Source organism: Phoenix dactylifera, chromosome 2 (assembly GCF_051530095.1).
Source record: "Phoenix dactylifera cultivar Ajwa chromosome 2, Ajwa_hap1_PhDact_Kaust_v1.1, whole genome shotgun sequence".
NCBI lineage: Eukaryota > Viridiplantae > Streptophyta > Magnoliopsida > Arecales > Arecaceae > Phoenix > Phoenix dactylifera.
The window spans coordinates 34,615,610-34,628,659 of record NC_143191.1 but is presented as its reverse complement, the minus strand read 5'-3'; the positions used below and the strand labels follow the sequence as shown (position 1 = coordinate 34,628,659).

The window sequence follows — 13,050 nt, the reverse complement described above, 5'->3', positions numbered from 1 at the left end:
ATAACTGACAGCCTCCCGCCGCCACTACCCTAGAGGTCGGGTTCTGAATAACGAAACCCGCTCCACCTATCGTGCCACCATCCAGCACTGACCCATCAAAATTGACTTTGAGGAAGCTTGGGGGTGGGGGCTCCCAGGTGAAAAACACCATGTGAGAAGCTGCCGAGGCAGAAGGGGAACCCCAGATATCTCGAGCTATCAAAAGTCCATCTAAGGAGGAAGCACGACTAATCTCTGCCGCCTGCACCCGGGCGCTCTCCGCTACGAGCCTTGGCGACTTGCTCTGCTCACCAAAGGTTCGAGCATTCCTTGCCAGCCATATCTGGTATGATGTGCAGGTCGCTCTAACCGCCTCTTGGCGTGTCAATGGGTTATTCGACCACCAACGGATAGTTCGTAAGAACTGGTCCCCTCGGGTCCAACCCTTCCATAGCAGCCCCGCCGCACACCACGCCGCCCTCGCCCATGTGCACTGAAACAGTACATGGTCCACCGACTCATCGGCTCCGCATGCCCCGCACTCCGGGGGCATCCTCAAGCCCCGTTCGCTCAGTACTGCTCTTGTCGGAAGCCGAACCCAGACGACTTTCCATAAGAACAGTGCGACCCTCGGATGGAGGCCTCGGCGCCAGACCCTGGCACACTCCGGTCCTGGCTCATGCTCTGGCCGGAGCACACGGGAGAGGTCCCCCACCCTCACTCCAGTCCTGCACGACATGCTCCACACCTGGGTATTCGGACCCGCATACCCCAGAATCGGAAGGGACCGAACCCTCTCGGCCAGGTGTGCCCCAAACATGTGACCCAACCTAGTCACATCCCAGGCAGCCCTGCCTGGGACAAGGAGGTCACAGACCCGCAGTCCCTCCACTGCCTCAATATCAACCATAGTCGGCCAGAGTCTCAAGGGTAGGGCACCCACCCATGGGTCACCAACCACATCAATACTCTGCCCATCGCCTATCAACCATCTAGTATTCTCCTCGACCGTGGGAAGATATCTAGCGATCTCTCGCCACATGAATGAACAGCGATGCCCACTGCGAATCGCCCCTACAGTGCCGATTCGGCCATATCTTGTAGCCATGGTCTGACTCCAGAAACCCTATGGCTCCAGCGTGAATCGAGCTGCATGTCGGGCAATCAGCGCCTCATGTCGCTCCACAAGAGACAAAAATCTGAGGCCACCATCACTCACTAGTAGGCAGACACTCTCCCATGCCACTAGATGCATCCCGTGACCCCCTTCATACGACCCCCACAGGAAGCTCCGAAGTAGCCGCTCAATCCTCATTAGCACTATTTTCGGAACCACTGTGTTGGCCATGAAGTGGACCGGCATGGAAGCTAGCACTGACCTAATCAGCGTCAATCTACCCATCATGGAGAGTGAAGATGCCCTCCAACCCTCCAGTCTGCTCTGAATCCTCTGTACCAGACCCGAACACTCCGCCACCCGTAACCTCCGACCCGTGATGGGTACTCCCAGATAACTCCAGGTCCCGTCCTGATCCGGCATCCCAAGTAACCCCCGAATCTCCTGTCTGACCCTATGCTCAGTGCTAGGGCTGAAGGAAATTGTTGACTTCTGAAGGTTTACCTTCTGTCCCGACATTGCGCAGTACTCCGCTAATACTCTCCTAAGTACTCGTGCATCCTCTACCTGCGCCCTAGCCAGGAGTAGACAATCGTCTGCGAATAGTAGATGCGATATAGACCGAGACCCTGGGGCGGGAACAAACGCCTCCAGCTCCCAGTTAGCACAAACACCCCGCAGAGCCCGAGACAGGACATCTGAACAGATGATGAACAAATATGGGGATAAAGGACATCCCTGTCTAAGCCCCATAGTAGACCTAAAGAAGGGGGAGGGCGTGCCGTTGATCAAGATAGAGAATCTCGACCCTCGAACGCACCCCAACACCCACTCAATCCAGGTCTCATGAAACCCGAAGCACTCTAAAGCGCGTCGCAAGAAACTCCACCAAATTCTGTCATAAGCCCGTTCCATGTCTAGCTTGACAGCCATCATGCTTCGTCGCTTAGAGGCCCGTCGAAGATCCCACATCATTTCTTGGGCCAGCATGACGTTATCAGAGATATTTCTACCCCCCACAAAAGCACCTTGCTCCTGGCAAATGAGGCCTGGCAGCAGATGCTTCATCCTGCCCACCATTATCCTTGCCACCACCTTATAAAGGGTTGTGCACAAGCTGATGGGCCTGAAATGGCTGGGCTCCCTCGCATCCTGGCGTTTCGGTATCAGCGTGACATAGGTAGCTCTCCAATCATCAGGCATCACTGCCTGACTGAAGAAATACCGCACTACCTCCACCATTGCAACCCGAATGACGCCCCAATATCTCCTAAAAAAGAAAGGTGGAAAGCCGTCCGGCCCTGGGGCCTTGTCCCCTGCCAGGGCCCAGACCGCCTCCTGCACTTCCTCTCCTGTCACATGTCGAACCAGGAGTACATTCTCCGACATTCCGATTTGCGTATCTGCCCTCGAGAGCTGGCCGACATCCCCAGGATCTCTATCCTCCATCCATCTGGACCGAAAGAAATCTAGCAATACCTGACTAACCTCTGCCTCCCCCTCCACCTACCGACCAGTCCCATCTCGCAGGGAACGAATCATGCTCCTCTGCCTCCTAATGACCGTCGTCCGGTGGAAGAAACTGGTATTCCGATCTCCCTCTCTAATCCACTGAATCCTGGACTTCTGTCTCCAGAAGATCTCATGCTGGCGTAGCAACGAGTGATGATCAGCAAGTAGCCCCCGTAGACTTATCATATCTGCCTCCGGGAGCTCACCCTCCTGATCTTCTCTGATTTGAAGATTGCTAATGGCGACCTCTACCACTTCCATCTTCCTAAAAATATCTCCCACAACCTCGCAGTTCCAACGGCGGAGCCGCCTCTTAGTTAATTCCAACTTTCGTGATACCCTCTGCATGGCATTGCCGTGCACCGGCAAGGACCATGCCTCCCGAACAATATCCCAGGATTGAGGGTAAGACAACCACACCTTCTCAAAACGGAAAGGGCTGTGATGGCCAGAGTCCAAGACTGTTGATAACAACAGTGGACAATGGTCAGAAGCAATGTGGGATAAGTGTCTGACCTGGTAGGTAGAAAATCGGATGATCCAATCAGGGCTCGCAATAGCCCTGTCTATCCGCTCCCAAACCCTAGTCATGCCAGACTGATTATTACACCATGTGAATCGTGGTCCAGAGAAACCCAAATCCACTAAGCCATTCTGAGATACAAAATTCCGGAACTCTCTTCGATCTACTGTATCGGTAAAGGGTCGTCCTCCTCTCTTTTCACTCGCATTTAGAATACAATTGAAGTCACCTATCACCATAGTCGGAAAACCCTGGGCAATCAGATTAGTAATCTCGTCCCAGAGGACTCTCCTATTCCTATAATCAGTGCTCGCATACACCCCACACAATACCCATGGAGCCGCATCAGGCTCTGTAATAATCATGATAACCTGTTTGGGGCAGTTGTGGAAGACATCCACTGACGCCACCCCTCCGTTTCCATAATACCAAAATACCCCCTGAAAGCCCTTGGGAGTCTATCGCATAGGACTCCCAGTCGACCTCCAAGCGGCGCTGCACACGACGAAGTCCGTTACTAGACAATCGCGTCTCACAGAGGAAGCAGATCTCTGGGCTGTGGACCTGCACTAACCTCCTGAACGACGTTCTAAAGGACGGCTTACCCGCCCCTCTGAAATTTTATGCTAGGATCCTCATGGAGAAAAGTCTGAGAGGTCGGCCACAGGCTCATCCACCCCCTAGGCCATCGGGTCCAGCACTACCTCGGGGTACATCCCCCCATGCTGACCGTCATCCTCACTCACTCCGGAGACAACCCGCATAATAGCCGCTCGGACCCTCTGTACCACCGTCGGATGATCCACCGCCGGTGTACTGGTGGCCCCTGCGACCGCAATCCGGTCATCACTGCTCTCCCTACTATCCCCCCGGGGTACCCCCTCCCGGGAGGCCTGAGCTAGCTGCTCAGCCTCGGGGTGGCTGACCGACACCCGACCCCCTGCCCCATAGGCCTCTCCGCCTAGGTCACGCTCGCCCGGGCTAGACTCCTGCGGGGGGTCTACTATGACTCCAGTACCCGCCGGAGGGGTCTCCGGTCGGGGTCTCTCCCCTACCTGGGGCGGGGAACCAAACCAGAATACTATAGATGATCCCCGTGCTGGGTCCTCGGTGGTGTCCATCAGCCCTGGCACACTCAGTGCTCCTGGTGACCCGAGCATCTCTCGTCCTATAGTCTCCGGCTCCATCACGTCATGCCTACTCGTCGGGTCCATCCCCTCGCCCGTGAGGCCAAACTGGAAGGGACCAAGCCCCGAGAGAGCGAACCCGGGGTCAGCCAGCTCACGAACAGGCTCGCTCGGAGCCAATTGCCCGCGGGGCCCAACAAGCATGGGCGGCCCGCCAGGCGCGCGCGGCCCACCAGCCCCGCGCGCGATCGACCCTTTGGGCGCGCGGATCATCCTGGGAACGCGCGCCCCCATGGGCGCCTTCGGCACCCGTATGACGCGCGCGCGTGCACGTGCCGTGCGCATCACACGCAGCGCACGTGCGCGCGCCGAACCTATGCCAAACAGGCCTATCGGGCCCTTGTCGGCTCGCGGCCCATCGTCCTTGGGCCGCTTGCCAGACGGGCCCGTGGCCCCACCCGCGTAGCTCGGTGGGCCGGGTAGCACAACCGGGCCGGCCCGATGCACCGCCGGCCCAGCCTCACTTGGCCCGCCGTCCAAGTCGACCAGGCCAACTCTGGGTTGAAAGGACGAGTCGACTCGGTTGCTGCCGCGGTGGGAGTCCGGTGCTCCGTCGCCCGCCCCCTCCATCGGCGTGCATTTCAGCGGCGAATGGCGGCGGGCGATCTTGGTTGGTTTCTGCCAACCGTCAAGGTCCGGAGGAGGTACGACCGGAGGGCTGGCCCGGTCTTTCGGAGACAGCGGCCAAGGCGAGGGCACCTTGGCCTTCGGCTCGGCCGTCTTCCCCGATTGCGGCGGCGGCGGCGGCGGCGGCCCTCTCGGGAGCCGGGGTCGGTTCGCCACTAACCAAGGACCATAGATCAGCCCTTGATCGACCTCCCCGGTTCCCATCTCCGACCCTACTTGAGAAGCCCCCAAATCCACCCCTACCTCCTCCGACTGCTCCGGCACCGACTAACGGCACGCCATCACCGAGTGGCCAATCCTGCCACATCCAGTGCAGTAATCGGCAATATTCTCGAAGACGAATGGCTGCCACCGCACCCTCGTCTTCCCCCGAATCAGAACCCCCGGAAGAAGGGGCTCGGTGGCATCGATCGCCACCTTCACCTGAGCGAAACCCATGGCTCACCGTTGTTCGGTCACCCCGTCAACAGCGAGCGGCCGCCCCGCTTGGGTTGCTATTTCTAGTATGGTCACGGCCGACCAATATTCCGGCGGGAGCCGGGGTAACCGGAGCCATACAACGGCCGTTTTCACGGCGACCTCCCCCGGCACAAACTCCGGCACCCACAGCTCCATGGGAGAAGCTGCCCCGCCACCACCCATGGGCCACCATTGAGTGCTCGGTCTCGGTCGGCCGTCGACCCAAACCTCAAGGCTAGGTGGTCGTTGGCGAGCGACACCACCTCCACCTTCCCTACCAGTTTCCCTCGGGTGGCCACATCCTTGGCCACCCACTCGGCCGGCACCCGGCGGCCGAGGCTACGGGCCACCACCGAGAGGCCTTCCCACTCCCTGCGAGCGGCTTCGATGGGCGCCTCCGACGGCTCCAAGACTGTCGGAAAGCGTCGACTCAACCGAGCCACGTTCGCGTCCGAGGGTCAGTGAGTCACCCACGGCCCCAGCCTCGCCGGAGCCCTGGATGTCTCCCCCCGTTCCGCAGGAGTTTTACCTTTATCTTTGCCCTTACTTTCGAGTTCCCATTTGTATATAAACATTGGTCCCATTTGCTTCTTATAAATTGGCAATTGAATCATGATAAATTGCTTCCTATAAATAACTGATTCCAGTCGTGCCAAATTTTCTTGTTAAACCAATAACTTACCAAGAAAGATAACTGAGCAAATTATTCTTAGTTGCCCGTCAAGGTAGGCTTCAATTTTCGTATCATCAAAAGTATTTACTTTACTATTATAAGAAAATTCTCCAAGTGCCTCTGTCTATGCGGCTATTTTATTTTTTGTGCCTCTAATTTTCAACAGTCACCACGAGTCGACGGTTCAAACTTTTCCTCTAGCATTATTTTTTTTTTTTTTTTGTTGTTGTTTTCTGAAAAAGCATGCAGCATCCTCATATGCATATATCTCCAATACTCCTTTAGCATGAGACTTCAGCTTATCCAAGTCTGTTGATCTGCCATCTTCCAACTATAAGGGTGATATATTGATATGGTTATAACCTATGAGGAAAGTTTTCCTGTACATTCTCAGGAGATCTAAAGACACTGTTCTTTTTTCCAGTATTAACAGAAGAGTGCCTGGCTACAAACAAGCTCACAAAGTCACAATAACTTCAAAAACCAGCACATGAAAGCAGTCGTTGAGGTTAGCAAGCCATCACCATCTTGTTGCCGTTCGATGCGCCAACTCCCATGTTGTTTACTTTCAAAATGGAAGTCATTTCTTTTCATGAAAGCAAGCACAAAGTCTTATGAAGGATTTGGAAATCAAGGTCTAAAATTGCTGTATTCTTTCATTTGCTGGCTTTCTTTTTGGGGGTTTGAGTGATTTATAAGCCTTCGGTTGGAAGTTTCCAAATTTCTGCCAAACAATTTTACATATCAAAGATTTGGTTATTAATTTACCAAAAAATAATCAAAAAAAAAATTACTACTTTAAAACCGAAGGAATATGAATACTAGGGATCATGGATGAGAGAGCAAGAGTTTCTATTATTGCATTATATAGTAAAAGTTTCTTTACAAATTGTGTGAGGACCTGTGCGGACATATGTTTGGTCTCACATCAGTTATTAACTGAGTAGATCTTGGTTACTTATGCAGGATCAAAGAACTCGAATAATACCTTTTGGCTAGCTTTTTGGGTAAAGTCATAAGTTATTATAAATGGTATCGGAGCGAACCTAACTCATGACTTATGTAGACTAGGGGACATCTATATTTGAGCTAACCACAAGCTGATCGTAAATTCGTAATGCCTGTGATTGAATTTGAATAAATTTGGATTCTTAGCCTGGCGAAATGAACTAAGAAATCCTAAAAAAACTTTCCGATTAGCCATTTTGAATGAAGTTCTGAGTTGTTACAAATTGTCTTCTCTTGCTTTACGAATAACAATCGTATGATGGAGGTGTTATTAATTTATACATTGAACTCCCTTTTTTTTATAAGGTTTTATTAACGGAAATTATTACTTTTGGTAGCTCTCTGTTTCATAGCTATAAATTTAAATAAGCCGATGAGGTCTTTTGGAAAGCAATGACGTGACTATATTATCAAGCCTTTCGTGTTCTTTTTTGCGAGGAAGTCATATTAGTCGTATTTCTACTAAGAATTGTCATCTAAGAACTCTCAATTTTTTCCTACGTTATTAAATTTGACCGTTGTGCTGATTGTTTGTCCTAGTTGTGCTCAATGACTCATCTCCTCGTCGCCTGGCAGAACTAAAACGTGGGCAACGGCACGAAATGTTTGAACGGATGGTAGGAGTTTGAATCTTTTACCGTTCGTTTATTCAATTGCTTATCTTGCAGAATAGCAATCAATAAATTATAGTTATAAATAGGTTGCCTGCACAAGCTGAGTTTTGATGCAAAAATTACTATCATTGATAAGAGCCCTATGCAATATATAAGGTGCCTTTTTTTCTTATTTTTTAATTATTTTTGAAATATAATTTAATAATATAATAGATTATAATAAATAAAAAAATTTATAATCAAATTTCTGTTATACATTAAGAAGTGAACTTTAATAATGGCCAAATAGGCACTCTTGTTATTAATATTGGTATTAGTAGTTACACATCGAACAAAAAATTCTACACAAGTTGAACCCCATGCAGAAAGTCATGTCATTAATACCGGTGTTTACGTGGCGAATGGAGAACTATACTCAAGTTGAACTTAATAAACTTTAATGACCAAAAAAAATTACCACGTAGGGGTGCAAATAGGTCGGATTGGATCGGATCATGAGTGACCTTGACCCAACACAGTTCTTGTTCGGGTCCTAATATTGGATTCAAATCCAACCCAATAGAAAATCAAATCGAGTTCACCGCCACAATTTTTGACCCAACAAATAATTCGGGTCAGGTTGAGTCCATATATGACCCAGACCCAATCCAAAATATTCGGGTTCGATTCAGGTCTGGGTCGGGTCCATTCCAGTCAACCCATCCATGGCTGCAGGACTTATTTGCACTCCCGCGGGTTGCGGCCTGCAGATCCAAATAATTTTACAAATTTGGGTCGGGTTAAAAAAATCCAAAATTATCTAAATTTCAAATGGATCGGGTCGGGTCACAGGTCAACCCGATCTATTTACAGCCTTAATACCACCACTAGTATTAGCATTCCTTATATCGACAACCACATGGCTAAAGAAGATTTCTATACATAAGTCTATATAGAAAATCACATCATGGGATGCAAAGGATATGATCTTTTTCTCTTTTATTCTAACTATTCTTGAATGGTAATAAATTATAATAAATAAAAAAAAGTAATTGTCTCAATCTATTTAACTCGAATATTTTAAAAAAAATTACAAAAAATAAAAAAAATAGCGAAAGTAGGATGTAGGTCTCCTTTTCTTTCTTTATTGAACACAAACTAAGTTACATAATCTCCGTTTATACTTATAAGATCCATCTTTGTACAATTTAAGTTAAATTTCTTTTCTATTTAAAAGAGAACATAGCTTTAATAAAATAGATATGACTAGTGAAATAATCATAAAAAACCTAAAAATCTTGTATTAGATAGATCTCGACTTATATATTGATTTTGTCTGGAGTTGCTTTACCTAATTCTTTTTGAATTAGAAGATATGCATGCTCAATTTTTTTTTAAAAAAAATACTTTGATTTCAATACTTAAATGATAGAATTTGGCTCTGATTGTCTAGTACGCTACCCATTTAAAGGATGGCATCATACCATAGGGCTCAACAAATTACTTGATTAAAAAAAAAAAACACCTCAAGCAAATATTGTATGAGTAAGCTATAGCCTCTAAAAATTTAGCAGCTTTTCATTATGGGCGATCTCACTTATGAATCATGTACAATCCATGTCGTGGTCAAAATGACTCACATCAACTATAAAAATATTTTTAAATTATATATATACACACACATAAGTATGTATATACATACATACATATATATATATATATAGATATATATAGATATATATACAAATGTACGTACGAACGTGTGTCGATGTGCGCGCGTGCGTAGATGCATGCACATATATACTTGATCAATATTTAGAGTGCTGGGTGATTTAACAGAATCATCTGGCATCATTAGGGAATATAAAATAGGGACCGGGTACGCATTCTTTTTTACTACTATTTTAATTTAACCGAGAGAGAGAGAGAGAGAGAGAGAGAGAGCGAGCTATCTAATAAGAGAAAAAATACTAAAACATTTTTTTGGTCTCTTCCTCGTAATACCGATTCATGTCTATGTGTGCATAAATATGGCTATTTTACACATGCTCATGTATCTACTTAATATTAAACATAAAATGGTAATTAGAGTAGAAAACCAGGGATAAAATTTCTAATCGATAAATGCAAACAGACAGTCATTTTTGGACAGACCTCAATTTTCTATGTGAAGTAAGAACAATTTTTCACAATGTTAATTTCTTTAAATTGCTAGAAAAAATTTTCCGACAACTTATTAATGGAATGTGCGGATGCCCGCAGAAGTTGGCCACGGAATATTTTATTATTTTTCAGATGTCCACGAAAAAAAAAAAGCCTCTCAAGATGTCTCAGGTTGAATACATAATTTCTTTTCCTCAATATTTTTATGCTATCCCCAATCCCCTTTGTTCAGCCAAAGTAATCTATTCAATGCATAAGATATATTTCCATCCAGACGAGTACGACCAATTTTAACTGGAGCGAGTTATCCTGAGTATATCTTGCATCTGTTGTTCATCTGATGCACATGCTATCCAATCCCTTCTTTTGCGGAAGGGCCCCATATTCGAATTTGCGGGAATGGGTGAGATGATCAGATGTCCATCATGGAGATATCCAGTATATCGCTTAAAAATGCTCTCAGATCTTTGACCGTGAAACTTGTTTGGTATAAAATAGCCCCAGCGCATCTTCTCCCAAATTCTTAAAGCACATTGGAAAAGATTTGGAAAATTAGAGAGACGTGGCGTGCACCGTGCACCGCGCACCCAGTTCCGACGACACTCGACAATAATATTTCGAAGACATGCGGGACCCACCCAGACGTGATGCCCACTTGCCTGAGCGTTATAAAAGTTGGGTGGACAAAGTTTTGTGCATATTTTAAATGGAAACGCGGAAGGCGGCCTTGGGTAAAATCCAAGATGAGCTGTGAAGAATATGCGTTTCTCTGTGGGAAAATCAACAAGATATGTTTAACGTGATGGATTAGTGTTTCTTAAAATGCTAGTAAACGAGCATGGGCAAAGCACGGAAGATTGAACGTGTAAGATATCTATATTATAATAATCATGATTAATATTCTATCCTAGTACATATCAAGAATCTCAGGTTTTGAAAATTCTAAGAGGAAGCATGGATGGTACCAATCTAGCAATCGATTTTAGCTCTTTCTACTAATCAAATAAGAGAAAATTATAGTGACGCCCTAATCTTTAGATTTTTCATAGGGACACCAAGCAAACATATGACATTGGCCTACCATTTTCAAATGACCAAAATACCCTCATTCTTTTTTTTTTTTGGTAAAAACGGCTACTCATGTCATATAGTTCGAATGTGAGTACAGCCCTTCAAATCACGGAAAAGTAAAAAGTACAACTGTGAAGGGACGTCTGCATCAGACGTCCACAGAATATCACCTGAGTGCCGAGCGACAAAGGAGGCGACCCAATCTGCTGCCCGGTTCGCCTCCCTAAACACATGTGCCTCCTGAAAGTCAACCATCATCTGAGCCATCCTACGGGACTCTCGGATGAGGGGATGGCCATCCCCAAACCGATCCACGCCCCAAATCCAATCAATCACCACCGATGAATCACCCTCGAGATACACCCGCTCGGCCCCGAATATCTGCCTCGCATAGGATATACCCTCCCAGGCTGCCTGCAGCTTTGCTCCAACCACTGTAAATCCAGGCGTGCGCCGCCCTCCTGCTACTATCATCCTGCCGAGATGGTCCCTGATCACAAATCCGACCCCTCCACACATACCATCTACCGACCTGCTGCCGTCAAAGTTCACCTTGAGATAGCCAAGGGGTGGGGGTGCCCAAGAAACAAAGGCAAACCGTGGCGCTGAAACAGCGTGATGAGCACCCCAGATGTCCCTGACCAGCCCAGAAGTGACTACCAAAGCCGCCCCGATAACCTCCCTCGCAAGCAACATCGCCCGGTCTACCACCATCCTCGGAGGCGCCCTCCTCCCCTCAAATATACCGGTATTCCTATCCAACCATATATGGTAGGACAGGTACGCCACAAAAATCTCTGCCTCAATAGATCTGGGGCGCCGCATGGAGTCTCTCAGCAGATGGATCAGATCCTGCGCCAACACCACCGAGGCCGGTAGCGGTATCGGTGAGCTCCTCCATATGTCTCGGGCCCTAGGGCACTGCAAAAGAACATGCTCCATAGTCTCCTCGATATCTGCACATTCCTCACAACATTGAGAGATCCTCATACCACGCCGAGCTAACAAACTCCTAGTCGGAAAGCAACCCCACGCCACCTTCCAGATGAAGAGTGCCACTCGCAGGTGAACCCGCATCCTCCATATCCACCGCCCCTCAATCTGTCGTACTGGCTCCCTACTGATCAATGCATGAAGATCCCTAGCTCACACCCGAGATCACCCCGTCGGTATCCATACTAGCCTATCCGCCTCCCCCCCTAGGGGTCGCTCGGGCTAAGACCAACTCCGCCAACTGCTCCCCAAATACCTCCCGAACCAACTCCTCCCTCCATCGCCCCCCCTCAGCATCCAATAGGTCACTGACCCTCCACCCTGCTAATCTCGTCGAGTCCACCATGGTCGGCATACAGCAAAGTGGTACCTCAGTCACCCACCTATCCTCCATCACATCGATAGACTGACCGTCGCCAATAGCCCATCCGATCTCCGGAAGCACCACCGTAGCTCTGGCACATATCTCCCTCCACACCGGGGAATGACGACGTCCCACACGCACACCCGGTACGAAGGCGCCATACTTAGCCCTCATCAGCGAGGACCATAGACTCTCGGGCTCAAGCACAAATCTAGCCACATGTCTGGCTACTAACACCTCACGCCTCACTGCCAAGGCTTGAACCCCCGGACCACCACTACTAGTCGGCTGGCACACCACCTCCCACGCCATCAAGTGAACACCACCTCTACCACTGCTCCTCCCCCATATAAAGTCCCTAAACAACCGCTCCAGGGATCGCAGGAATCTCACCGGGACAATGGCATTGGAAAGCAGATAGATAGGGACCGATGTAAGAACCGAGCGCACCAAGGTGATCCTCCCTGCCATAGATAGTGTATGCATCTGCCACCCCGCTAATCTGCGTCTAATACAAAGCTCGCTAGGCAAACAATCCCCACTCCGCAACCGCCGGTCGGACAATGGGATGCCCAAATACGTCATCGTGCCCACCTGCTCACCCACCCCTAAAGTCTCCAATATCAAGTGCTTCATAGCCAATCTAATCTTCGGGCTGAAAATGATGGCTGACTTGGTCAAGTTGACCCTCTGTCTTGATGCTGCACAGTAGTCCTGAAGAATCTGACCTATAACCCGGGCCGCCTGTCGCGTCGACCTGGCAAGAAGCAAATAATCATCG

At 48.7% G+C, this 13,050-nt stretch overlaps 1 protein-coding gene across 1 annotated transcript; it reads right to left on the bottom strand.

The window, feature by feature from the left end:
• Window positions 1-2,602: 2,602 nt before the first annotated feature.
• LOC148714770 (uncharacterized) lies at window positions 2,603-3,370 on the bottom strand. The gene has a single exon (XM_088714666.1). It carries the CDS (start codon window positions 3,368-3,370, stop codon window positions 2,603-2,605), a length of 768 nt encoding a protein of 255 aa, XP_088570792.1.
• Between the last annotated feature and the right edge of the window lie 9,680 nt (window positions 3,371-13,050).

Coding starts and splice junctions, on each gene's coding strand:
- LOC148714770 (XM_088714666.1), bottom strand. CDS start 3,370: ATGGTGATAGGTGACTTCAATTGTATTCTAAATGCGAGTGAAAAGAGA.